Raw genomic sequence first — 27,415 nt, 5'->3', positions numbered from 1 at the left:
AAGTATAAAATAAATTATGTGACTAATTTGAAATTTTAGACTCCATAATTATTGAAGGATTGTAGAGCTCAAAATCCGGTCGGAAGTCATGTGTAACATTGTGAATGAGAGAAGCCACAAGAAGGAATTAAGCTCTATTTTCTTTCTTTCTTTTAAACCTATGGAATTTTGATGTTCCTCTTATTCACTAAAATCTATGTTGTTGCCATGTCTATGAGAGAACAAGGTGTATGCTCCAAAGGTTGTCTAAAGCCAACATAAAAAGAATCCCATATTAATCCCTCTAGAGATGTTTTTTTTTCCCTTTGGACTTTTCATTAGGACTAGTGCTTTTACTTTTATGAAGTTGGGGTTACACCATCACTTTTATAGCTCAAGCATGCACCACCATCCAGCACCATTCTTGACCTTTGAAGATTATATGAAGTTGGGGGTTGTGGCACCACATTGATCACTACTCAATGACAAATCTTCTATCAGCTCAACACACTTCACTACCCTATCCTGCAAATCCCACAAAAACAAAATAATCAAACCCCAAGAACAAGAAAGTGTTGAAAATTCCAGCATAACTCACATCAACGCTATTATCCGTTTTAGGTTTATCAATTCACGTAGATACATTGAACCCGCACAACTTTATTCTTCTTGGATCGTCTCAATTAATGATATCAATTCACGTAGATACATTGAACCCGCACAGCTTTATTCTTCTTGGATCGTCTCAATTAATGATACTTGGGCCTCAGTAAAAGCCTCTTTAGTGATGACATGAATTTTTTGATAAACCACATGGTATGAGTTTACCAAATCGATGTGGGATATTTAACGAGAAGCAGTAAAAACAATCAATTCTAATTCTTCTCTACCTTGTCTACAAGAATGGATTGAGACACAATCTTATCCCTGTCAATTGATTGCATCTCCATTGAAACAGAGATTGCCACTGCAGCTGCAATTTCAGAAGGTCTGAATTCCAAGAACTGAATATCTGCAACATTTGAAACCAAATCCCATCAGTCTTTGATGTAAAAAGACCAAATTTGAGATATGAAAGGCAGACCTTTGATTGTGCTTAAGATTAGTTGTATTGATTTGGAACTGGCAGATGATAAGAAATGATAATTATTATTGGTCTTGTTGAGGAAGTAGTCAATGTAGGCATAAGGAGTTGAAGAAGAATGCAATCTCCATTTCAGTCTGCTCATGATCATAAGCTCCATTGCTTTTATACTCTTGGCTTCAAACAGAAATTCTGGTTTTCCAACCAGTTCCTCGCAGACCTACATTATAGTCAAGATTATATCAACACTAACGGCATGTGAGCATGCCACATGGAAGACCCTGTAGGGAGGGATTTGCACACGCCGGGCTGAGCAAAAACTCATCTTCCAAGTTGCGCTAATGAAAACACCACATGGAACACCTTGTGGGGTGGCTTACATTTTTTGATAATATGGAACCTATCCAACTGTCCACCCGACAACTGGTTAGTAAACCTTAGGCCACATAGAAGACCCTGTAGGGTGGTATTCGCCCACGTTAGGCTGAGTAAAGGTTCATCTTGCAAATTACGATAATTAAAACACCACATGGAAGACCCTGTAGGATGACATTCGCACATGCTGGGCTTAGAAAGAGCCCATCTTGCAAATTACAATAATGACAGCATTCATGAGACTTGAACTCACAATTACTGTGGTCAAGTTCACCATCTCAGCCAATAACACGTTGTTTAATAGTATGAACACACCAAAAGCTTCACCAATTGTGAATGAATTTTCTTAAAGTTCAGAGTAAACCTGCAAGTCCACGACATGTGGTACATAAACCTCGTCCATTTTCGCTGCAATTGATAAGCAAGAGACAGCCAAAAGCTGGACAATCCAATCTTGGCCCTTCAATGTGTCCCAAAAATTGTTAAATTCTAGAATCAAGCACAGCTGAATAAGACAATGAAACACAGTACTCTATTTACTAATCTGAGGAAACAAAGTGGCAAATTATAGGCAAGTTTTGGATTCTTACAGGGAATTCACATAATGATAGGAATCGATCCAGGTAGTTCACTGATAGATAAACACTCAGTGGTCCAAACCCATGATGGATAGAAGCCTGTTCATCAAAAAAAAATCAGTAAAATTGATCAATAATAATAAAACAATAACACTTTTTTTATTAGAAATACATCCCAAACACTACAAATTAATATTATCCGGGCGTGAGATCGCACGACTTTGTACTTCTGAATCATTGCTTATGGTACTTAAGTCTAAAAAAGGCATTGGTTGTGTGAGTGGGGGTGAATCTTTGTATATAAATCAATCAGTTGGGAAATGCCAATCCGACGTGGGATTTTTAGTTTTTGACACTCTTAACAAGGAAAAGGCAGAAATATAGAAAGAAATCTCAAATCCAGTCAGGCAGATAGATTGAGAAACCAAACAAATTTGAGGAGGAAAACAACAACTTTTCTTAAATCCAACAATCAAAACTCAATCAAGAAACCCATTTGAGAAAACCAATCAAAAACCCACCTTTAGTATCCAATCAACAGCCTCACTCCTCACACTCAACATCAATTCCTCAGTCCGCAGCCTGCTGTTGTAACCATTATTGGGCAAGTATTCCTCCCCTGTCTCAATCATTTGCTTCACCCTCTCTTCACTCAGCAAGGGAAAACCCATCAAGGAATTGGATCCACTGTTATCAGAAACTGGTTCCTGACTGGGTAAATGATCCTTCTGATTCTGCCAAGAGTGACAGAGCCCCCAAATCCAATCACAGCAGGCATTGCCATCAAGATCATCAAAGAACATGTTTGGGCTCTCTGTGCAGAGTAGGCTATGGAGATCTTGTGGCATTTTTGTGAGTATGGGATTTAGTTATGGTATGCAGAAGATCATTTTTGTTGCATAATGAATCCAAAAAGAGAGAGGCTTTGAGTGTTTCTGTTTGTGGGTCTTTAAGGAGAGACTCTTGTAGCAAAGACAGGGGCTTTATGTAGCAATACAACCCATGCTTTAAGGGTCGGGTTGGTTATACTTGTATTATAATGGTAATTGTATTCATAATATTTGGTTTAAATTTAAAATTTAAAGTAATATTATGTTTACATATATATATTATAAAATTTGTAATCACAATATCTATCCAAACTTATTTGTTATTCTGATCACGCTTGATAGGATTTATATTACAATTGCACTACATAGAAACGAAATGGGGCATAAGGTATTAGGAAAGAGAGAGATTGTGGTGGATTGTGTAGAAACAGAACATAGAAGAAAAGGAAAGACAATTCAAAAAGAAAAACAGCTATTTTGCTACAAAAATGGATAAAGACAATTAAAGTGCTAAAAAATAAATAAATTGAATAATGTTTTTAACATTTTTTTATTATTATGAATGCATCACACCAATAATATCCACTGCATCAATCAACAATAAAAGCTAATTTTGGCAATAAAAACTATTTGATCAATAATTCCATTTACTATAAAGAAAATTCAATGGATATGTATGGATGTGTGGAATAACTACTCGCTAATTAAAGAACATATTAAATTTTCCGAACCGGATTTATATTTGATGGGTTAAGTTCAAATAGGTCACTCAAAGATAGAAACATTTTTAATTGGGTCAAAGAAAAACATTTAAAATTTTAACAATTAGATCACTTCAGTTCAATCCCGATCAATTCTATGTCAGAAATTACTGACATGTCATTTAATTGCCACAATAAATCAATTTATAATGATATGATGCATACATGTCATTATAAATTGATCATTATTTATGGGTTAGCATAATCTCATTATGAAAAATCTGTGGATGCCACATTATTATCATTAATTTGGGCCTGCAAAACATATAGTGTTGAATGATTGCATATGACTTCCAAATTATTGCAAAACTTTTATGGAGAAATCCTCAAATCCAAACCGTTTTGACTGAAATTTTTTCAATACCTCATGCACTATCCATTTTAGTTTTTTTAAAAAGACTTTTTTTGTAAGTATCCATTTTAGTTGTGCCATGTAACAGTCAGCCCATACTATTCCGCACAATTTACTTCTCACGGCCCATTTGAGCCTTAAAAATCAGTCTTATAGGTTGGGAAGTTCAGCATATTATATTTTACACTTCATTTTTTCTCCTACGTGATGTAGGATTTAGAACAGTGTTGAACCCTTTTACCACTAGGTAACTTACCCAGAACCGCTGAATTTGACATCAAAGAAATTTGTGGCTCCGTCCACTCAAATCGAGTACTACATTTCAAATATCTAATTCCCAACCTCTCCTAGCTTTTGGCAATGTTATGAGTTGGTAAAAAAGACAAGCTCTTGGAGAGTTGTAAACTAATTGCATCTAGCAAATCATGCATCACATTTTCACTTTGGATACTTTGACTTGCTTTCTAGTCCATGAACTAAAAATTAAGATCAAAAGGGAAGAACAAGGCGCATGCTCTTCTTTCTTTCCTTTTTTTAACCTTTATCAACACAAATTCCTCAACTCTTTCTTCCCCACGAGAGATGCTCTCTCTCTCTCTCTCTCTCTCTCTCTCTCTAGATTTACTCTTTATCTTTTTCATATATATATATATATATATACATGGCTAACTTTTTAATCCATCTTTTATTGGGTAGACTCCAAGATATTCTTGTGGACAAACAACTAAGCTAGAAAAATTGAAGGTAATAAATCACATGTAGTAATCCCAATTTGAGCTCAATAAGCAGCCTTTATAATTTGTTGTCTTGGACGGCATGAAATACTGGTTTGTGGTCCAAATTGGATACACATTTTTTAGTCAACTAGGAGTCCTTTCTTAGTAGTAGTGTGTTACTGTGTGTGAGATTCGAGCTTTCGAATGCTTACTTTCTTTTCTCTTTTTTTTCGTCTCTAATGAAATTTGAGGGACTAATTAACATATCAAAAGCCGCCACAAGATCAGCCATAGATAGTAGATTAGATAGATCGATTGCCAAACTCTCTCATTTGTGATTTATCTACCTCCTTTGAAGTGTTTAGTCCTGCTTGCCAAATTGTGATTTTTAGTCTATATTACAAGGGAAGACATCATTATTGAGGTTTATATAAATACCTCTACTTTTGTACCCCTAGATCTAACCTAATGATTACGGATTAAAATTGATTTAAGGTTTATGATAAATACTACTAACCAAATGACTGAAATAAGCTTTTTTTCATTATCTTTAGGGCATTAAATAAGAACGAAAAAAATGCATTACAAGTTGAAAAAGATATATAGTTTAAAAAAAAATACGTGAAAGAATATTCATCACACAGTTCACATTATAACATGTTATAGTCAATCATTAACAAGTGCCCACTATCAATGCCCTTTTTCATCACCAATTTATGAAACAATTGCCACAAACATCCATGTTTAAAAAGTAATTGAAGGATAACATGGAGAACATGAATGAATATAAAGGAGCATCTCAAACGTCATAGTTTGGCTTGTTTCAACTTGTTTAAAAAACCTATTCCCTTGTCGAGGTTTAGGTGCAAAATCAAGACCTGCTTTGATGTGGTCACTAATTAGTTTTTGCATTCAATATTTCTATGTATTCCAACTTCTTTTATTCCTCCAAAGAGGAGGACAAACATCAAAACAAGAAAAAAAAGAATCAAAGCAAGAGCAAATACAACCACCCACTAAAGAGACCAAAAAGCTAAGCAGAACCCCCAAATACAACGACCCAGCAATGGCTTCCCACACGCACACACAGAGAGAGTCAGAAAGCGTGAGAGAGAGGCTGAAACTGATTTTGGAAATCAAGCTGTTTCCAGACAATAATTAAACTTACATGACTTTGAAATCTTGAAGAATCTTCAACCAAGTTTAAACACAAAAACCACCATGATGCACTCTATTAAGAACACATCTGACACTTAAATTACAATTCTTAACACCTGTGCCCTTCCGGACGGCTGAAACAATCCACCGGGTCATGCCTCGTCTATCTGCTCCTGCAAAAACACCCCATGTGGACATCAATTCAGAAGAAAAAGGAGACTAATATTGGCAACAAAGTATGCATAAGAACTTGAAAGTCCCATCAAATAATATGACCAGAAGCAGGAAATTACAATTATTGTGCAAGAAAGCTGAATTAAAACCCTGTGATTTTGCTAGAATATACATAATAAATTAATTCTATATAACCATCTGGAGCTCCAATGATAAGGTATTTCAATATAAATTCTAGCTAGGCTCAATTCAAAAACTTTCCTCCCTATTTCCTCCTCTGAACTGGAATCCCAAGTCTGAAATTCATTTTTGTTTAGAATGATAGAACAAAGCATATGACCCAATGCTTCCCTTTCAATAAGCAGATGCCACCGAAGTTTAAGCTGCATTACCTGCATATCAGAAGTCCATAGGGTGAGGTTGTCCCTTAGTAGTTGCATGATGAGAGTGCTGTCCTTGTAAGACTCCTCACCCAGTGTGTCCAGCTCAGCTATAGCTTCCTCGAATGCCTGAAAGACGAATGAAATCAGAACGTGACAGCTTCAGGGCGACATATTGCCATCTATATAATACACAGAAGTTTGTGAACTGACAACTCAAACATCATGTTCTTGCATTTAGCAAGTTAGCTATGGTCTCAAGGTTTGCCTAGGAGGTCGAGTTATGACTGAGCTGCAATTCAAGTGGCTATCATGCAATATAGTTTCAAGTAATAACCTGCTACTTACCAAAATTCAGAACCATAACCCTTCCAGATATATCAATGGAAACCCCCAGCGTCTTCACGCCCAAAGAGAGGACTTAGTTATGAAATGGAAGTGTCATTATATGCGATAAGCTCTATGCTATCAAGTGAATGACTATAGTATAATACATTCACAATACTAAAGCTTGATCCTTAAGATACTATCTTGGCAACTGAAGTGTTATTACTGTGACGGGATATAACTACTTTCCCTGGTCTTAAGAGCTGACATTCAGCATTGGTATATGGATTGAAAAGGTCTTAGATATGCTTATCCAAGATCCCACTCCTCACCAAGTCCATCACAAGCCTTGGTACTCAGTATCCATCGGCTATGGTCCTATGGACTGTGAAATAAAATCTCAACAAAGAAAAAAAAAATTTGATCAGAAAAAAATTTATTCACAGCATCAAGAAGACACAACCAAGAACAGACCATCAAGCCCTGAATTACAACTGATTTAATTTGGTTGATTAGAAGATGCGTTACCAACTTAAATAGATAAGAATTGGTGGTTAGAAGCCCATTGGTCTTAAGTACTTCAAGTTAAAGTAAATTCACTATGTAACTAGATAACATGTCAACGCGTTCTGGTACGATCCACAATGAAAAAGATAATATATATTCTAGGACAAATAAAAATAAAGAATAAGAAATCAATTGTCTAGAAACCTCCACTGCTTCTTAACACAACCAAGTAAGACCAATTTGGACATGAAGTGCTATCCAACATATATCAAAAATTTACTTCTATCTGAACATTCATGAAGCATTCCCACCGCAGCCCCAATAACATATATATGTCATGAATCATGAATCCTTATCACCATGAAATAGCACAAACCACAAAGAACACGACTATATCCCGAACAACAAAACAGCTCTAAGCCAACAAAATTTCCCTCAATCAAGTAAGTTGCTCAGGAACTCCAAGGTACCAACCTCGAAGTATACATGTCATTGCAATAAGATCAGAGCAAACAAAGAACTAAGAGCCTGCATTTATACCACTAAAGGGATGCAACAAACCTGTTTTGCCATGCTACATGCTTTCTCTGACGAATTGAGAATCTCATAGTAGAAGACTGAGAAATTGAGGGCAAGACCCAACCTTACAGGATGTGTCGGAGCAAGATCAGCTAGTGCGATATCCTTCAATCCAATAAGGGACACATTAGATTCTTCAAATCCAAAAGTTTTTTAAGAAACATGAAAAGGGTAAATTCTCCCAAATGTCTTAGACAGCTAAGACCAGCCAACACTTTGTTTCCCAAACTTAGTAGAGTGCACACCCTTAGTGACTTGTTGGTGAAGAAGATCTACTTTAACTCCTAACTTGCACGCACAGTTTCGCAAAAGTCCAGCATTTTTTAGCTGTCCTCTTGACAAGCTGAAGATGAGGTGCACAAAGCAGAGTGCAGACCCACAGCAACATATTGTATCGTGCATGTAGATGCAGAAGAAAATTTACAACAAATGTAAACAAAAAAAATGTATAATTTAAGGACGCCACAGCCTAACCTATTCTTCTGGTAGGACTAACAGGGCTGAAACATGTTACAACTTACGATGGATGGCTCTTTCGTAGGAAGCAGAACAACTAGCTTGAACAGCTGTCATTCATGCCACGAATTGATTGACTATATGTGCTAAGTGCTAACTATCAGAGATCGGCATGAAGTAATTTATTTATCAATCACCTTTTAGCATATGACAAAAATGTCCATAATTCCACAATTGAATTTTTTTTCCTCGGATACTTTTTCGTTCAATCTACATGCTAACATATGACCCAATGGTTGGGTGCAATCTCGGAGGTCACAAGTTCAATACCTAAAAATAGTCTCTCCGCATATTCTGTGAGACTAAGTTCTCCGTACACGGTACATCCGCCAATCCCCGACCATCCGCCTGTCCACGCTCAGCAGGGAGGCTTATGCACGGAGTTGTTTAACTTTTTATAGTATTTTCAATCTAATTAGTTGTCTATTCACTCGTGGGTATATCATGAAAATGTTATGAAGCATTCTTCAAATAATATGGACTCAACATATACTAGATCAAAAGTTTGGGAAAGAAGATTTTGGCTGGTTTTGTTTCATGCCACATTAGAACTCTTGGAACCAAGTACAGGAACCTAGCAGCCCTACTTGGCTTTAGCAAAAGCCCATTGAGAAGAAAATCTTATTCATTAGCCGATTCTAAAATAAGGACATGAAAATAAAAACCTAAACAACGAAATCATAACACACAATCTGACACTCCAGAATTAAAAATTGAAAAGATCTAAAATCAACTCTTACGTATTGACTTCATACCTGAGCCGCCTTGTAAGCGATCATCGTATCCTCAGCCGCGGCTTTCCTCTCTTCCCCAGCCTTGAACTCCGCCATGTACCGGTGATAGTCCCCCTTCATCTTCAAGTAAAACACCTTCGACTCGCTTGCTGCGGCAGAAGGAATCAGGTTCGAGTCCAAGAGCCTTAGAATCCCTGCGCAGACAGCCGATAGCTCCGTCTCAACCTTGGATCTGTATTCTTTCACAAGCACCACCTGGTCCTCGTTCTTCCGGCCCTCTTCCTTCTGCTCGATTGAAGAGATGATCCTCCAGGCGGCACGGAGAGACCCGATCACGTTCTTATATGCGACAGAAAGGAGGTTGCGCTCCTCAACGGTGAGCTCGGACGTCGGAGTGGCGGCCGTGACCAGCTTCTCCATGAACTGGACCATCTCCTCGTACCGCTCGGCTTGCTCGGCGAGTTTCGCCAGATATACATACTGGTCCCTGGTTAGGTTATCCGGTACTGCTACGACGGTTGTCATTGAAGGAGGAGGAGGAGGAGAGATTTGAACTGACTATGTTCTTTTCGACGTGTTTTGTTTCTGTTTGGCCGTGAAACGAGTCGATACTAGCGGAACTTGCGCGCGTGGGCATCAGGCGAGAAACAGCGTGGAATGAGTGGGGACATTGGGAACGTGGTTTTGTCTGATTGGTCGATGTTTATGAGAACGGGGAAGAACGTGACAGGTGGATGAGAGTCGGATCCCACTGATGAGTATCCCACATCGAAAAAATAGGGCTACCAACTATAGTTTATAAGTATCCAAGGCACCCTCACCTGGTAAGCCGCTTTTCTGGGTTGTAGTTCTACCTTGGGCTTTATGGGTATTCATCATTTGTGCTTTCATTGAGAGAGCTCCCTTTGCTGAAAGCCCTGCCGTCTGAAGGGCGAGCGGAGCCGCCCCAGGCGAGCTTGGTGCTTTCATTGAGAGAGCTCCGTTTGCTGAGAGGGCTGCCCTCTGAAGGGCTAGCGGAGCAGCCCCAGGCGAGCTTGGTGCTTTCATTGAGAGAGCTCCGTTTGCGGAGAGGGCTACCGTCCGGGAAAGGGCTTCCGTCTGAAAGGCGAGCGGAGCCGCCCCAGGCGAAGAGCTCCGTTTGCGGAGAGGGCTACCGTCCGGGAAAGGGCTTCCGTCTGAAAGGCGAGCGGAGCCGTCCCAGGCGAGCGTAGCCACCATAAACGTCGGCTGTCCAAGGGGGGTGGTTTGATGAGTATCCCACATCGAAAAAATAGGGCTACCAACTCTAGTTTATAAAGATCCAAGGCACTCTCACCTGGTAAGTCCGTCTGAAGGGCGAGCGGAGCCGCCCCAGGCGAGCTTGGTGCTTTCATTGAGAGAGCTCCGTTTGCGGAGAGGGCTGCCCTCTGAAGGGCGAGCGGAGCAGCCCCAGGAGAGCTGCCCTCTGAAGGGCTAGCAGAAGCAGCCCCAGGCGAGCTTGGTGCTTTCATTGAGAGAGCTCCGTTTGCGGAGAGGGCTACCGTCCGGGAAAGGGCTTCCGTCTGAAGGGCGAGCGGAGCCGCCCCAAGCGAGCGTAGCCACCATAAACGTCGGCTGTCCAAGGGGGGTGGTTTGATGAGTATCCCACATCGAAAAAATAGGGCTACCAACTCTAGTTTATAAAGATCCAGGGCACTCTCACCTGGTAAGTCCGTCTGAAGGGCGAGCGGAGCCGCCCCAAGCGAGCGTAGCCATCATAAACGTCGGCTGTCCAAGGGGGGTGGTTTGATGAGTATCCCACATCGAAAAAATAGGGCTACCAACTCTAGTTTATAAAGATCCAGGGCACTCTCACCTGGTAAGTCCGTCTGAAGGGCGAGCGGAGCCGCCCCAGGCGAGCTTGGTGCTTTCATTGAGAGAGCTCCGTTTGCGGAGAGGGCTGCCCTCTGAAGGGCGAGCGGAGCAGCCCCAGGCGAGCTTGGTGCTTTCATTGAGAGAGCTCCGTTTGCGGAGAGGGCTACCGTCCGGGAAAGGGCTTCCGTCTGAAGGGCGAGCGGAGCCGCCCCAGGCGAGCGTAGCCACCGTAAACGTCGGCTGTCCAAGGGGGGTGGTTTGATGAGTATCCCACATCGAAAAAATAGTCTGAAGGGCGAGCGGAGCCGCCCCAGGCGAGCTTGGTGCTTTCATTGAGAGAGCTCCGTTTGCGGAGAGGGCTGCCCTCTGAAGGGCGAGCGGAGCAGCCCCAGGCGAGCTTGGTGCTTTCATTGAGAGAGCTCCGTTTGCGGAGAGGGCTACCGTCCGGGAAAGGGCTTCCGTCTGAAGGGCGAGCGGAGCCGCCCCAGGCGAGCGTAGCCACCGTAAACGTCGGCTGTCCAAGGGGGGTGGTTTGATGAGTATCCCACATCGAAAAAATAGTGCTACCAACTCTAGTTTATAAAGATCCAAGGCACTCTCACCTGGTAAGTCAGTCTGAAGGGCGAGCGGAGCCGCCCCAGGCAAGCTCTGTGCTTTCATTGAGAGAGCTCCGTTTGCGTAGAGGGCTGCCCTCTGAAGGGCGAGCGGAGCAGCCCCAGGCAAGCTCTGTGCTTTCATTGAGAGAGCTCCGTTTGCGTAGAGGGCTGCCCTCTGAAGGGCGAGCGGAGCAGCCCCAGGCGAGCTTGGTGCTTTCATTGAGAGAGCTCTGTTTGCGGAGAGGGCTACCGTCCGGGAAAGGGCCGTTTGCGGAGAGGGCTACCGTCCGGGAAAGGGCTTCCGTCTGAAGGGCGAGCGTAGCCACCGTAAACGTCGGCTGTCCAAGGGGGTGGTTTGATGAGTATCCCACATCGAAAAAATAGGGCTACCAACTCTAGTTTATAAAGATCCAAGGCACTCTCACCTGGTAAGTCCGTCTGAAGGGCGAGCGGAGCCGCCCCAGACGAGCTTGGTGCTTTTATTGAGAGAGCTCCGTTTGCGGAGAGGGCTGCCCTCTGAAGGGCGAGCGGAGCAGCCCCAGGCGAGCTTGGTGCTTTCATTGAGAGAGCTCCGTTTGCGGAGAGGGCTACCGTCCGGGAAAGGGCTGCCGTCTGAAGGGCGAGCGTAGCCACCGTAAACGTCGGCTGTCCAATGGGGGTGGTTTGATGAGTATCCCACATCGAAAAAATAGGGCTACCAACTCTAGTTTATAAAGATCCAAGGCACTCTCACCTGGTAAGTCGGTTTTCTGGATTGTAGTTCTACCTTGGGCCTTATGGGCCGGTGTGGGTATTCATCACCCACTCACTGCTTCATGTCAAATTTGGGCGTGGAGACTTCTTTGAAGCCCAACAGGCCCACAATTGGGCCCTCCAATAACATTCTTTTAGCCCACAGTCTGGGCCCTAAAGGCCCAGACCATGCCACGGGGAGAACAGGTGTAAATTTGTTTGCAACGGAGAAGGAAAAGCCCTAGAGACCTAGCCACAGGACAGACCGCACTATTTAAAAGAGGACCGACACACACCCGATTAATCTTCAGTTTCTCCTTCGTTTCTCTGCCGGCGGGCCTATCGGTGCTTACAATCCAGACTCCTCAGATGGAGCTGTGTACGAGCCAAGCCTTCTCGAATCCCTCTCAAATGCTCCAGCTCAACCGCCGCCGGATTCTCTCCGCGAACTCCCTTCCCCTCCGCAGCCCGCCTCAGTATCTCTTCCCCAGGCGAATATCAGTCACTCAATCCGCTCTCGGCCTATACTCCCGTACGACACTGAACTCTAGGTTTTCTTGTGTAGTTAGTCGATTGCTTCTTCTTTATATTGTCATTCGAGTTTCAGCATTTGAGATATGTAGTGTGAACTATAGTGTTTATTTCCTGAGTTCATAATTATACAGGAATGAACGAGTGCTCATAAAGCATGTTTTTTTTCCCTTTCTATGTCTTTCTTGTAAATATGCGATTGATGACCTCTTGAAAAGATTTCACTGTAAATCAAGTGACAATTAATTCATAGCTGGTCACCAGGTGACGAAGGCTTGGGGTGTTGAATCTGAATAAAATGGGTTGTGGAGAACTCACTTGTTTAGCTTATGGATGCTTTACAAGTGTGAGAAATGTGAAATAACCATTATGAGTTTATGCCTGAACTTAATTGAGCATAATGAACCTTGGATGAAGTGAACAGGTAGTAAGGTACTACCATTCGGGTTTTTCCGATTCCATGTAAAGATTGGATTTGAATGATATGTGAGTCCCATTTTGCTTCTGAATTACTCACTTCTTTGATTAATTTTTCCAGGAAACCTTGACTTTATGAAGTCCTTGCCAAGAGCAGCATCATCTGAAGAAACATCAAGTGGAGCTAACAAGTATGCTGGGGAAGAACGTGATGGTGCAGTAGCCGTAGAAGATGTTCCAACAGTTGAAAAGAGTGTGTACAATGAAAATTTGCAACCTGAAGTACCTAAAGCAGAGTCGCCTTCAGATGAGCAAATGCTGAGTTCTGACTTTTTGAGTAAACTTGACATTAAGGTTTGTTTGAAATGCTTGAATTTTCTTTCTAATGTAGCAGCAACTTCAAACTTCTGTGCGTAATTTTGTGCTAAAGAACTCAACTTTAAGTGTCTGCATTTTATGAAGTGTCCTTTATGCTTTGTTATTGCATGTTCCCCACACACGAAGGTTTGATTTGATGAGCTTCATGCCATTCTCTTTGCATCCCTCTTTTCTTCTTGATACTTCCACATTGTCTCACAAGTTTTTTAATGGAATTTATTTTGTTTCAATCTCTCATGTTTTTATTTATCTTTCTCCCATTTTTTAGAGGTTCACTAAGTTGATTGTACAATTATGCTGTGAATGGCTGAGAGATTCTGTTTGACTCTTGATGGTGCTGTTTCTGGGATAAGCCAATTTGTCTCAAAATTCTATGTTGATGAGCTCAAAATTCACCTTACATTTACCAACTGCCTGAATTTGCTTCTTTCTCATTGATTTTTTAGATCAATATAGACTTAGTTGCTGTGATGTCACAATTAACTGTAGTTGAGAGCATTCACTGGATGCTTGATGGAACTTCGACAACCATGTCGATCCTGAGCGGTTACCTGAGCAACACTATACATGCTTCACTCTTTACCTTTTGCTTCATCATTAAGGTTGAAATTGTTGCATATAATCAATATAGACTTAGTTACTGTGATGACACAATTAACTATAGTTTAAAGCATTCACTGGATGCTTGATGGAACTTCGACAACCATGTCGATACTGAGCGGTTACCTGAGCAACACTATACATGCTTCACTCTTTACTTTTTGCTTCATCATGAAGGTTCAAATTGTTGCATGTACTCTTAGATCAATATAGACTTAGTTGCTGTGATGACACAATTAACTGTAGTTTAAAGCATTCACTGGATGCTTGGAGTCGCATGTTATTTTTAGGGCTCCATTTTGGAGACTACTTTATCATTAAAGGATTTGTAATCTCTCTTTATTTTTTGATTCTCACATGATTGGTAGTTTTTGGCTGAAAGTAGTTCCACGAAAGAAATTGTTTTTGTTTTGCGGAGAAAGAGAACAATGTTTTGGTTTTGGATTATGTATTTAGAGAAAATTCTCTGTTCATTGAGATTTTGCATTGACTATGCCTTGCCTAATTCTTGCAGCTCGACTCAGAAGATTCATATTTATTTCTTATATACGGTGGTGGTGCCTTGGTTACCCTGTGGTTAGCTTCGGCCATTGTTGGTGCTATTGACTCTATTCCTGTGGTGCGTATACACTTCTAATCTATGCGTATCTGAAGTTTTCTTGAGGCTCCGACTTATACGTGTGCCTGTTTTTTCTTGAAATATGATGTTTGTTGTGATATTAGTTCCCCAAGTTGATGGAAGTTGTGGGTCTTGGCTACACAGTCTGGTTCAGCACACGCTACTTGATCTTCAAGGTACCTTCTTTTGGCCGCTTTTATCGTGCTCCTGTTATATATATCTGCCATAGTAATGAGTTATTCTTGCCTTGCTTTGCAGAAAAACAGGGATGAGTTGGTTGCAAAAATTGAGGAGCTCAAGCAGCAGGTTCTTGGCTCAGATTGATACACAACTGTTTCATAGATCTTGTAATTGTGTAGCATTTAGGCCATATTTATCCTCCATCAAAGTGAGCGATATCTTGTCTTCTTTCATCGCACTGAAGCAAAGACTAAAAACCTGGATGGCTTTCATTTTAAGGAGATAGGAGACGACCTGGAGGTCCATGAAGGTCTTGGCTTATTAGGGTATACATTTGGCTATGTTTAATTTTGTCTGTCTATGTTTATTATTGATGCAAAATGTTTATAGTAGAAAAAACTAGCTGCAGCATGTTCAACCGAGCAGGTGGTAGAATGAGTGACCGGATTGTAAATCTGTGGGTTTGTGTAGATATTCTTCGAATTGAGGGTTTTAGGGTTTTAAGTTATGGAATATTCAATAGTTTTCTATTCTTAATATAGATTATGCTGAGATGAAACTATCTTGTGGTTATTCTATTCCTATTACTTAGTTGAGTGAAACCATGCAACTTTTTTAGTCCAAAATGGTTCCTCTTATTCTATGGCGTTGGTTGACATTTTGAGTTAATTTTCATTCTTCTTAAATGAAGTCTATGGCGGAACGGAAAGGTAGTTGTTGGTATGAGACGGCGCTGCGAAGGAGACCTTAAAAATGCTCCCATTTCTGTTTAACTGGAAACTCTACTCTGGCTACTCCTGTTGAAAAAAAGTTTTATGTTTTTTTTTGGTGACCGAGGAATCTTAGAACAGTTCGCATCATGTGACAAGAAAAACTGTGCCGATGTTTCTGATTGAAGAACCACTTAACTCAGCATGTCATTCAAACAGTTGAGTGAGAGTAAACTCCGGGTCATCAGAATAATTCGTATAACGTGACAAGAAAAATTAGATTGAATTCCATGCAGGGAAATGAGGCTACTTACCCTTTTTAAAAGTGGACAAATTCACAAAATCATAAGAAACTCAAAAAAAATATTCACAACTAGTTTGAATTCTCAACCTTAACATCATACGCCTTGAATATAACTAATAGTTTCGTGGTTCTGTTGAACAAAAGTTGTTTGCCTGGTCCACTATACTACGTGATGACACATTGATATTGACATTGGTGATTGGGGTTTTGATAGATCTTGAGCTATATTTTGATTGGTATAAGAACAGAGTTAGAGTTGGACAGGTGATGAACATTTCCACATCCTCCTTTCAGGGGAATTGATCCATACTATTGTTTGTTTTTTTTTTAAATACTGATAAATATGTTTTTCATTGAAATAGAATCTTGAACACATATATGTCTAACCTAATTGATTTTCAATCACACCACCTCACCCTTCTTGGATCCATAGTATTTTAATCAGATAAAAGACGCTTCTAACTCTGAAGTGCTTCCACGAACCAAATGCCATATTGGGAATTTGTCAGGTGTGATGCCAGCCTCACAACTAATGTCATTGACTGGTATTAGTGGCAGGTCTGAGGTGTATGTATGTTTATGGTGGGCAATATTCTTGACTGAGTGCAGGAGACCCGAGTTCAGGTCAAAAAGCAGCTTTCAACATAGCTTATCTCAAGCCAACACGTGGATTGTACATTATTGACTGAGTTTAGGAGACCCGAGTTCAAGTCAAAAGACTCGAACAGATTTGAAAAAAAGTCAAAAGACTCGAACAGATTTTGAAATAAAAAAATTGTCGTCGCCTGAGAGATTCGAACTCTCGCGGGATAAACCCATGTACTTAGCAGGCACACGCCTTAACCACTCGGCCAAAGCGACTTCTTTGGTTTATAGAATCCCTCTTTTTTTTATCTATCTGCTTCCTTTCTTCTGTGCTGAACAAGAGATCAATTGACTTTGGCACCTAGGGATACGATTGTTTGGGTTTTGGAGAATGATGTGTTCAAGTGTATTAGGACTTGCTGTTAGTTCAAAGATTTTGAAATGGGGTTGCACCAAATTTGACACTGTCACCAAACGAGTTGTGTGCAGTTTAAGAACACAAAAACTACTAATTCAAGGTTGACTTTCAAAAAAATGACTTAGTATTTAATCAGTTTCAAGTGAAAAAAAAGTAGAAGATAGGGGACTAATACTGAAATGAAAGAACACTCCTATTGAAAAACAACACGTCGCTTGAATGTATCAGGAATTTTATTAAGTGAGAATACATCCTGGAATGTATTGGAGCCTGTTTTATAAGCTAGAACAAAAATATAGCCGCGGAGGCTACAACCATAGAGACTTGAAAAGTAAAGGGCTAATCTAAGAAACTAGTTGGCCTAAGCCATGCTAACAGGAGTCATTGCCTAAAAACGAAGTAAAATTTTATAGACGCGGAGTCTGTGTTTGATGCGAGGTCTATGTTTGACGCAGGGTATTTGTAAATTTATCTTCTTCTTCCTTTTATAGTTTTCATGGTGATCGTGGTGATCTTCATCTCCTGTTTCCTGGCACTTCCTTGATATGTTCTATCATGAGAGATAGTGAGAAACAACCTTCTTCCTTGTTGCTAGGTCAACACTCTTCATAACTGCAACTCCTTCATGGTGATAGGCATAATGGCGGGAATCCCTAGTCACGCTCCATCTTCAAGGTGGATGTGGGGAAATAGGAACATGCAACTTGTGGCCACTTTCTTGGATTGTAGGCCTTATACTTGTGATTGAGGAAAAATGGCTAATAGTCACCATATTGGTAGTGCTCTTACATGCTTGAACATAGGAAGTTTTTTGCTTCTTCAAAGTGCAAGACAAATGTGGCTATGGTCTCTAGTTGTCATGCAGTTGCTAGAAACGTGTTTTTAGACATTTTAGGAACGTAGAAGCAACAAACTCTGAATCTCCTAGACTTCCTCCGTGCTTATCGAACTAAAATCTTGGTTCCATCTACCAAACTATTGTAGCCTTTCGAACATCACTCTTTAGACATCTTGATTTCTAGGAACTAATTCCTAAATTTTAGCTCACTTAACACCAAATTTTCCTGCACAATGAACAAATGTTAATTCAAAATCCTCTTGCCCTTGCCACCTGTCTATTGGTGATTGGTTGACAATTGACAATTGACAATTGTAGGTCCCTCACTACGACGTGCAAGCAGGTGACTAGAGGTCAATTTTGGTACAAACACTATTGTAGTTTAACCTACAAAAGTACTTTTGCACAGAAATATATATTAAATTTGGAAACGCAAGAAACAAAGGTGTAAAACGGGTTGGCCCGCCTCAGTATGGTCCATATGGTGACTCGCTGCTGAGGTGGGTCGTCTCGCAAAATTAGAAACATGAGAGTACTTGCAATGATATTATTTTGTCTGGGCCAACAAATATGTATGGGGTTTTGTGTTTTGCTGATGTGGTTGTATTGAGTTTTGTGTTTTGCTGATGTGGCTGTATTGGAATATTGTGTTTTGGTGTAATTTTATTATGAACAATATGGAGGGAATGAGAATTTGTTAGCCTCCATGTTGGGTGGGAAGGAAAAATGTATAGGAATTTATGTTTTGTTGATGTGGCTATATTAGGAGATGTGTTTTATTGATGTGTCTGTATTGAGAGACGTGTTTGGCTTGACTTTTTATATAATAGAGATGCGACCCAATATTGATTTTTACTGACCTAACAAAATGAGACCATTACAATTGCTTTGAGGCTCGACGAATGAAAGGCCCTAGGGCGGGGCTTGTGGGTATTTTCATTATTGATTTATATTAACAATCTATTTATAAAATGAATGCATATCAAACATTTTTAATCAAACTAAAACTTGATTTGGGAACAAAACAATCAAATTACTCTGAATGATGTAGAGGCGGTCTTGCGGTGGGGTGACGTGGGTCACCACGCAGGGCCCATATTTGTGAAACGAATATTAGTATTATAATAGTTAAAACCCATTTAAGTCCCATTTTGAAAAAAATTAATCTAATAATTATAGGTACATTTCAACACAAAAGTCAATAAATTTGTTTGTTTGAAAGTGTCATTTTTTTGTTACATTTTATTTTTTGCCTTGTTAATACGAATTTGGTAATTACTCATTTTTTAGAGTTCGTAGAAGACCCGTAAACTTAGGTAGACCACTATGATGCAAAATTGAAATATTATGATTATTGCAAAGCAACCAAACAAAAATGGGAGAATAATAAAAAGGTCGTAATTCGAAAATTCCTCATCAGAAAAGAATAAAGTAGGAGAGAAAAAGCGAGAATAAATGAATTATAAAAGGCAAATTAGATTAAACTGTAAAACCCATAATTACCCGACATAAATATTGTCTTTACTACTACAAGACAAAAAGTTAAATCAATAAAGCTGTTTGTTCACACATTTCAATCCCGGGTCTCTCACCCTCCCATTCCCGAATCTGCCCGAAGACCAAATGCCCCAAACACACAACCCCTTGAAATTTCCATTCTGCCCTTCACCACCGCCGCGATCCTTCCTCCGCCGCCGTCGCCTCCTCCATCTTCACCGCAAAAACCACCGTCTCCGCATAATCTATGTATAGTAAAGTGAATATTGTAGGATTTCTCTGCTCTGGTCTAATACTCGGTGGCGGGTAAATGCTGGTCCCTGGGATTTTAGGGCTTCAGGGCCTCGTGTTGGGGTCGTTACTGGCGGTCGTTCTCTTGGTTCGTCACAAGTGGAATAATGCTGTGGCGAGGAAGGACGAGATGGACCGGCTGCTCGCTTCGGCTACCGAAGAAACGGCTGCCGCGGAGGCCGAAGCTGTTGGACTGTACTACTCGAGTATGCCCAGGCAGTACCAGTGCGCTGTGTGCTATAACCCTACGACTACGCGTTGTTCCCGGTGCAAAGCTGTCCATTATTGGTGCGTTCTTTTAATTCCTAAATCTTAAGAAAGTTTTCCGAATTCATTCGAATTCTTTGTGTAAGTTAATTTGCGACGATTGAATTTGGGAAATACAATTAGATTCAGATTATATGAACGAGCTGAACAGAAGAAGAAATCGTGAATGTGTGTGGATTATGTTTTACGGATCTAAAAGCAAGTGCTTGTCTTAGATATAGCGCTTATGCAGGAATTTTCTGTTACTTATTAGAGGGTTTTGTAAAATATATTATGGTCTTTTAATGACTTTAGATCTAGCTTTTGCGTGGAGAGTGCTTCTGTTGTTTGTTTCCTTTTGTTGCTGTTAACAGTGAAAGAGTTGCTTGTTACTGGTATAAAAATGGGAAAGATAAGTGAAGATTCAAAATGGATTATAAATAAAGATGGATACTGGTATATAAATGTGAAAGGAGAGTTTTTTCTGTTGAGAGTCTTCATGTCTTTAGCAGTCGTTGTCATACATCAATGATGAATGAGAAAGTTGTAATCTTTTTCATGAATGATGAGTGATGACATCATTGTGTCATTTGTGTTACCTCAGAAGTATTGATTGATTTTAGGTCACCCAGGATTGTTCTGTAATTATGACTCCCTTGGAGTGGATGAGGCTGTTTTAACAGTTACTTGCCTCACAACAGATGAAATGAGCTAAATGGACTTCTTGTCTTGTTTTCTTTATCCTCTCTTGACTGTAGCGATTAGCCCTCATACTTTAATATGTTAATCTTTATAAATGTATCATTGAGAGTCTTCATGTCTTTTAGCAGTGGTTTTCATACATTAATGATGGATGATAAAGTGGTAATCTTTTTCATGAATGATGACGGATGACACCATTGTCTCACTTGTGTTATTTCAGAAGTATTGATTGATTTTAGGTCACCCAGGGGGGTTCTGTAATTATGACTCCCTTGCAGTGGCTGAGGCCGTTTTAACAGTTGATTGTCTCACAAAAGATGAAATGAGCTAAGTGGACTTCTTATCTTGTTTTCTTTATCATCTCTTGCCTCTTCATACTTTAATATGTTAATCTTTATAATGGATGGGGGTAGCTAAGGCTAGGATGGACTGTGTAACAAGTTACAAGCCACATATTAATCAGATATTATATCTCTAGTAAACAGTAATCTTTTATGAAATTGTTTCACTTTCAGAGCAATTTTAAGCTAGATGGTGTAATGTGCGGCTTGTATCTGATTAAGTGTATTCTTAAGTCTTTGCAAAAGTAAAGAATGGGCGCAGTTTGGCCTTCTATTGTTCATTGACCGTCGTAATAATATTTTCTTATTTATTTCGTCATCCCATATTGTTGTATGCCTGTATGGCGATGACTATTTTATTTCTCCTCTTGTAGTTCTGGCAAGTGTCAAATTATTCATTGGAGACAAGGGCATAAGTATGAATGCTGTCCTCCAACTTCCACCACCTTTTTTGAAGAAGGAAGTGAGTTCGGTGAGGAACGACCATTGAAGAACTACTCTGAAACTCATATTAATGATTTTGTTATAGAAGGTAAACTGATGTTAAACTGTAATTATTTATTGGGGCTTATGTGGTTATGAATGATGATAACTTGTAGCTTTCTGCAGATGCTCAAGAGATGCACACTTCTGGAGCTAGAAGTGAATGCCCGTTTGATGTATCTCCAATTGGAAATGCTACATCATTAGGAAGGTCAGATGTTGATACTTCTTTAGTTAATAATCGCAAAGGTAATGCACAGCGCCGTAAACGCAAGGATGTGAGATCTCTTTCATTTAGTGAATCTAGTGATCATCCCACTTTAACCACATGTGACCATTCAAGTACCGGTTTGAAGTCTGAGTTACCTGATAAAATTATTAGCATCTCAAAGTCACCGCAGAATACTTGTAATGGCGATGCACAGCTATTTAAAGGTAAACATGTCAGATCATTATCATCTTTTGCATCTGGTGATCATTCATCATCAGACTCAAAAGGCTGCTCAGATATCAGTTGCAAATCTGGGCTGCCTCCAGTAATTAGTGGTGCTCCGGACTTGCCTGAAGAAAAACCCAATGGCTTGAAGTCGTCAGTCCGGAAAGTTCTCAAGCAGTTTGGGGCTTCAAAAGAGTCAAAGCATCAAAAGTTAGGTTTTGGGAATGAGGTTGCTCGAAGATCCACTTATAAGGTTATTTAATCTATATTTGTTTTCCTTGTAAGTCTTGTGGTTCGATCTGTGGTGGTGTATGCATTGATTTTGTTAATTGTTTTTCAGATACTCTTTCCGTATGAGCTGTTTATTGAACTTTACTGTGATGATGAGGTGGAGCTATACCCATTTGGACTTACAAATTGTGGGAACAGGTAGATTCCTTTGGTCCTGATTGTGAAATGCTCATACATAGGCTTTTTATCGAATACAATGGATGCGAGATCTTATGGAGTGAATGCTCTGAGAATGTGTAATTTCCATGCATTCAATTGTATGCTTGATTGTTGCATGCTTCCTCTTTGACAAGGTGTGCTATTTTGTTTCTTATTTCTCTAGTTTGTGTTATTTGAAGGGGTGGGAATATTCAGCTCAAGATAACCGAATGTTTAGATCTGGAAACTGAGTTAACCAGTTCTGCTGGGTAGTTGAAAGACTGTTTTTCCATCATAAATTTTTTTTTTGCCTCTCCCATCTTGTTATTGATATTTTTCAATTTCAAAATGCGTAGTTTTAATAGCAGAGCCTTGTGTGTAATTGTGTGCGTGTGAGGTTTTGATTTTTCCATCACAACATGAAAGAAAGGAATGATAGGGATGTGGAATATGGAGAAATTTTTGTAACTTTACTTGAATAGATATTACGGTTAATATTTGACAAAAAAATTCAAATTTGAAACCATGAGGCTATTATACTTTAGGGAAAAACCGAATAAACATTAATTACTTGTGTAATGTATTGCAGAGAGAGAACTTTTTGTACGGTGGAATGTTGTGGAATTGGCTGTCCTTTTTCTCCATACATCTTTCTTTTGTTTTTTTTTTTAAATTTGTATCCTTTGGTGTATCTACTTATGTATATGTATGATCATTCGTTTCTCTCCCTTTTTGAATGATAAATCTAAGTTGTATTCTGGATTGGTATTTCTTTCTAATTGTGAAATAGAACTGTCAACTGACATGGTAGTTGTAGTGTGGATGCTTATTGCTTGGACATACTTTGTTTTGCTGGTAGCAGTAGACTCCTCCACGCTCTACAACTCTCTGTCTCATTTTGGTTAAAAAAATTTTTCTTTAGTTTCACTTCAAATACATTTCCTTGTATTTTTTTTTGCAGTTGTTATGCTAATGCTGTACTCCAGTGTTTGGCATTTACACGACCTCTCACTTCCTATCTTGTTCGAGGATTCCATTCCGAAGCATGTAAGTTCCCTCTTGTTACTTACAGTCATTAGGATAACAAGTTTTTTGACATCTTCTCCTTTTCCAGGCCCAAAAAAAGAGTGGTGTTTCATCTGTGAATTTGAAATTTTAATTATGAAAGCAAGGGGAGGGGAGTCTACTTTGTCTCCGATCAGGATACTATCTAAGATACAAAAAGTAAGTCGCTTTAGTCAAGGTAGCGAAGAAGATGCCCATGAATTCTTGAGGTGAACCAACTGTAACTCTAGTGCCTTTTAATGTAGTCTCTCAATATTGCGTATTTTATGTTCTTAAACATGTATGAAAACAATGGCTATTAAGATGGCAGGTATGCTGTTGAAACCATGCAATCTGCTTGCCTCAAGGAAGTTGGGAATCGGGGTAAAGTGGCAGAAGAAACAACTTTTGTAGGCCTGACTTTTGGTGGTTTCCTTCGATCCAAGGTTAGATGATTTTCAGTGCCAATGTTTTTATAGTCTTTGATTGTTCCTTGAGTGAAGTACTGTAATTCTGATTTTGGTAAGAATTTTGCATTCTCACTGCTGGGATTCTCTTAGATTAAATGCATGAAGTGCCTTTGCAAATCTGAGCGAATTGAACGGATGATGGACTTAACTGTGGAAATTGATGGAGACATTGGGACTCTTGAAGAAGCACTCTCTCAATTTACAGCTAGTGAAGTCTTGGATGGAGAGAACAAGTACCGTTGCAATAGGTTGGATTATTTGCTCATCTCAATATTATCTTGCGTTGTTGACTTTTATAGATAATTGTGCTTCTTGTTTGGTGCTGTTCCAATCTGTAAATTGTCCTTTTACTGTTTAGTGTAATACTGTGTCTATTAGCTTGTCAAATGGATGATGAATCTCGTTTAACGTCTATAACTACGCTTAGACCTCATTTATGTGTTTCATTCCAATGTAATGGCCTTGAAAATTTCCACCATGTGCCTTTGTGTACCCTTTTCCCTCCTGAGATGACGTGTGTTGGGGGCTTGTGGTGGGGGGAGTAGCAGCATTATTTACTCAATATTTAGGGCATAAAATATTAGCACCTCTTCCTATTTTTGCGGCATTGGTTTTCAAGTATTGACTTCTCCGAAAGACAGGGTCACTACTTGTGGTTAGACTTGGTTTCTGAGTGTGATATATGCATGACGGTTTGATTCTAGAAACTTTTTTGTGTAGGAAATTGTCATATCACAGACCAACACTTTGTGAACTTATCTTACTTTCAAAACAGGTGCAAATCTTATGAGAAAGCCTGGAAAAAGTTGACTGTATTGGAGGCACCCAATGTTCTTACAATCGTGATGAAGCGATTTCAGGTATTGCTTTTCCCCACTCCTAATTGTCTCATCCTACAACAAAAAAAAAAGGGATATGGGGGGGAAGCTTTCCCTTGTGCTTTGAGTCTTTCTCTATGATTGATGCTTGTCTAACTTTCTGTGTGTGCAGTTGGGTAACTATGGGAAGCTGAATAAGTTTGTTCAGTTCCCTGAGGTCCTTGATATGAGTCCATATACCAGTGGAACAAGTGACAAATCTCCCCTGTTTAGTCTCTATGCTGTGGTCGTTCACTTGGATACAATGAATGCAGCATTCTCGGGCCATTATGTCTGCTACGTAAAGAATTTTCGAGGGGAGTGGTTCAGAATAGATGACAGCATGGTATACTTCTTTTTTTATTTCTCTTATGCGCACAATTATGGGATTTTGGATTTGGGACTCTTGCCTTTTTTCTCTGAGACTATTTTTTGAGAGATTCATAAGTCAAATTGTTGCTTGTTAGATTTGCATGATACGTAGTTTTTATCTTCTGGTTTGCTGTTTCTGCACAAATAGAGGGCCAGACTCGTCTTGAAGTACTTGTGTGATTTTAATTGCCATCCAGAATGAATTTGCATAATTGTGTGAACCTGTTTATGGTTTCCAAGAGTTTCATGTTTTCAAATCTAAATTTTGGAGGGTCATAATTTTTTCATTTCTAAATTTTTTAATGTCCATAAATTGTCTTCGAATGTTTTGGTTTACCAGTCTCTACGGAGATACTTGCACTTGTATTTTTTGCTAAATATTTAAGGTAACGAGAATAAGTGGAATGAACTTGTTCAATCTCTTGAAAGTTAATGTCGAAATATCTTTCATCTGCATGTATACTTTCTTCAAATGATAGAAATTCTGCAATTGAATATGTGATGCTTGAAAACACAGGATTGATTTATTTTGTCAGAGGTGTGATGTACAATTTGGATATTAATATTGGGATGTTTTTGTTGGAATAATAGCTCTAGTTGATGTTCTGCAGGTGATTCCTGTCGAGTTGGAGAGGGTTTTAACGGAAGGGGCATACATGCTTCTCTATGCGAGGTAATTTGGCTTGGGAGCCCTGTCTGATGCGAAATTCAATGTTTGTCACCATTTTCTTGCGATGTATTTAAGACCTTCACTTCTACTTCAGGCACTCTCCACGAGCCTCAGCTTTGGAGAGGAACTTAGCGATATCTCAGAGTGTAAAGTCCAAGAAACAGAACTTGGAAGCTGTTCCTTCCAGCCATAACCAATCGAAGAGAAAATCCAGCTCTAATGCCACCAGCACTGTTCCTTTGGCACAAAGGAAGCCTGTAAAATGCCATTACCAGAGGTCGCTGGAAGGTTCAAGCGCCAATCAATTCTTTGATCCAGATTTTTGGAGATTTCATTCAAAGCAAAGATTTTCCACAGCAGATTCATCCAGTGAAAGTTCTTCCCTTTTCAGTTACTCTGATGCCAGTTCTTGTAGTACTACAAGCACGAAGGATTCATCCCACAGTGAAGACTTATCCGATTACATATTTGGTGACGTGAAACCCAGTTGGTATCGCCATTATGGACTTCCGTCAGATCTATAGCGCTTCTAGATTGCAGAAAAAATTCAAGCCAGTAGGATTGTAATTTAACCACCCAGTTTTGGTAGTAGCAACAATAGGGACACTTAACTAGGCGCTATCAGTCTAGGCTAACCCTTCCATTGTGAGAGAATGCTGTATTATTTAGAAAAGGCAGTGCAAATACATCAACTCAAAACTTGGTCTTGAGGTTTGAGTTGAGATGAAATGATGTTTCTTTTGTTATTCTTGGTCAAGCCAATTTATAAATCATCATTTCTTTCCATCTTGAGTGTGCACATTTTATTGAATGTTGATGATTTAGAATGAAAAATATACATGGTACCAAACACTCTCCTTGTTGTGTGGTATGTTTCATCAAATTCTTACATATGCCTGGAGATGGACAAAGTGAGGGGAATGATAATACTCCTTTTAGTCTTTAGACAGCCGACGGCCTGGATACTCCTTTTACTCCATAGGCCTCTAATACTTAAGCGCATCGATTAAGGGAGCAGTTATTTGTACACCTTTTTCAACTCAATATAAAATGTCCATAATTAAGTTAGAACATGTGGCAACACCAAAAAACTGCACCAATAAAATCTATGATTTTGCGCCAAGTCATGAATTAATCCACTGCATATCAAAGACTAGCGGGTGCAGATTCTCACGCGTAAGGCATAGGATAAGGAGTTTGGGCGCGATAGGGGCTTGCCAATATGGCAACTGATTTGAGGGCCCAGATTTTTATAAATGGACTATAAAGTACTCCATGGGCCTCTAATACTTAAGGGCATCGATCGAGTTTCGGCCCAATGGGGTCTTGCCAAATGCCAGTATGCCGACAGACTTTAGGACCCAGATTTTCTAAATCAGATCTCCACAACCACAAGACAGAGCCCACCAGAACCGCCAACAACTTCACGGCCCACTGTATTAAGTCACCCTCAGGCCAAAATTTCAACTCGCTATTCTTGCTCGCAAACTCCTCATTTAGTCCCAACCCCATAAGTCTATCAAATTGAAAAGCCAAGGGAGCCTTTCAGCCCATTGGAGAGAAATTTCCTGCAAAACGAACAAACAATTAGAAAATTTCAGCAGCCCACGCCCGGCCTATACTCTCCATCCACCGCATATTTTCCCCAAAATATCCAAACACATGCCAATGCCCTCGGACTCAATCATAGCCACTTTTTCTTTTCTTTTTTTTTTTTGATAAGGGAACATGCCAAAAGTATAGTCCATCGAACTTCACCCCAATGATAAACCCATATGGGCCTGTT

General features: G+C 39.8%; 3 protein-coding genes, 3 non-coding genes and 1 pseudogene across 7 annotated transcripts; 4 read left to right on the top strand and 3 right to left on the bottom strand.

The window, feature by feature from the left end:
- Nucleotides 1-213: 213 nt before the first annotated feature.
- Nucleotides 214-2,954, bottom strand: LOC119998975 (annotated as a pseudogene).
- A 2,817-nt stretch (nt 2,955-5,771) lies between these two features.
- LOC119998976 (14-3-3-like protein GF14 kappa) lies at nt 5,772-9,683 on the bottom strand. 2 transcript variants are annotated; one of them, XM_038846460.1, is made up of 4 exons: nt 9,072-9,683; nt 7,783-7,905; nt 6,400-6,516; nt 5,772-6,000 (listed from the first exon to the last, which is right to left on the bottom strand). In XM_038846460.1, the coding sequence occupies exons 1-4, from the start codon at nt 9,573-9,575 to the stop codon at nt 5,986-5,988; spliced, it is 759 nt and encodes a 252-aa protein (XP_038702388.1). In that variant the 5' UTR covers nt 9,576-9,683; the 3' UTR covers nt 5,772-5,985. The 2 variants fall into 2 exon arrangements, with proteins under 2 accessions (XP_038702388.1, XP_038702387.1); XM_038846459.1 differs by having other exon boundaries at nt 5,772-6,006; nt 9,072-9,682.
- Nucleotides 9,684-12,339: 2,656 nt separating this feature from the next.
- LOC119998329 (protein CURVATURE THYLAKOID 1D, chloroplastic) lies at nt 12,340-15,495 on the top strand. Its single transcript, XM_038845631.1, has 5 exons — nt 12,340-12,743; nt 13,281-13,513; nt 14,652-14,756; nt 14,861-14,932; nt 15,015-15,495. Exons 1-5 carry the CDS (start codon nt 12,581-12,583, stop codon nt 15,078-15,080), a joined length of 639 nt encoding a protein of 212 aa, XP_038701559.1. The 5' UTR covers nt 12,340-12,580; the 3' UTR covers nt 15,081-15,495.
- Nucleotides 14,000-14,096, top strand: LOC119999202. Its single transcript, XR_005468376.1, has one exon. It is a non-coding gene; the product is annotated as a small nucleolar RNA snoR128 (small nucleolar RNA).
- LOC119999203 lies at nt 14,175-14,271 on the top strand. The gene has a single exon (XR_005468377.1). It is a non-coding gene; the product is annotated as a small nucleolar RNA snoR128 (small nucleolar RNA).
- Nucleotides 15,496-16,729: 1,234 nt separating the features above from the next.
- TRNAS-GCU lies at nt 16,730-16,811 on the bottom strand. Its single transcript has one exon. It is a non-coding gene; the product is annotated as a tRNA-Ser (tRNA).
- Nucleotides 16,812-19,375: 2,564 nt separating this feature from the next.
- On the top strand, nt 19,376-26,415 carry LOC119998958 (ubiquitin carboxyl-terminal hydrolase 16). Its single transcript, XM_038846441.1, has 12 exons — nt 19,376-19,867; nt 21,243-21,400; nt 21,478-22,040; nt 22,128-22,216; nt 23,178-23,263; nt 23,331-23,490; nt 23,592-23,706; nt 23,821-23,978; nt 24,506-24,590; nt 24,721-24,933; nt 25,571-25,632; nt 25,724-26,415. Exons 1-12 carry the CDS (start codon nt 19,599-19,601, stop codon nt 26,151-26,153), a joined length of 2,388 nt encoding a protein of 795 aa, XP_038702369.1. The 5' UTR covers nt 19,376-19,598; the 3' UTR covers nt 26,154-26,415.
- Nucleotides 26,416-27,415: the final 1,000 nt, after the last annotated feature.

This window comes from Tripterygium wilfordii, chromosome 5 (assembly GCF_013401445.1).
Source record: "Tripterygium wilfordii isolate XIE 37 chromosome 5, ASM1340144v1, whole genome shotgun sequence".
NCBI classification, from domain to species: Eukaryota; Viridiplantae; Streptophyta; class Magnoliopsida; order Celastrales; family Celastraceae; genus Tripterygium; species Tripterygium wilfordii.
This window is presented reverse-complemented; position numbering and strand designations above follow the sequence as displayed.

Bases quoted from the DNA above. Each gene is read 5' to 3' on its own strand.
- LOC119998976 (XM_038846459.1), bottom strand. From the start codon at position 9,575: ATGACAACCGTCGTAGCAGTACCGGATAACCTAACCAGGGACCAGTAT. The intron at 7,906-9,071 runs GTATGAAGTCAA...ATTGGATTGAAG, and splicing joins TCGCTTACAAGGCGGCTCAG to GATATCGCACTAGCTGATCT. The intron at 6,517-7,782 runs GTTTGTTGCATC...TTCGTCTTTCAG, and splicing joins CATGTAGCATGGCAAAACAG to GCATTCGAGGAAGCTATAGC.
- LOC119998329 (XM_038845631.1), top strand. From the start codon at position 12,581: ATGGAGCTGTGTACGAGCCAAGCCTTCTCGAATCCCTCTCAAATGCTC. The intron at 12,744-13,280 runs GTACGACACTGA...TAATTTTTCCAG, and splicing joins CGCTCTCGGCCTATACTCCC to GAAACCTTGACTTTATGAAG. The intron at 14,757-14,860 runs GTGCGTATACAC...TTGTGATATTAG, and splicing joins CTATTGACTCTATTCCTGTG to TTCCCCAAGTTGATGGAAGT.
- LOC119998958 (XM_038846441.1), top strand. From the start codon at position 19,599: ATGCTGGTCCCTGGGATTTTAGGGCTTCAGGGCCTCGTGTTGGGGTCG. The intron at 21,401-21,477 runs GTAAACTGATGT...AGCTTTCTGCAG, and splicing joins TAATGATTTTGTTATAGAAG to ATGCTCAAGAGATGCACACT. The intron at 25,633-25,723 runs GTAATTTGGCTT...CTTCTACTTCAG, and splicing joins TACATGCTTCTCTATGCGAG to GCACTCTCCACGAGCCTCAG.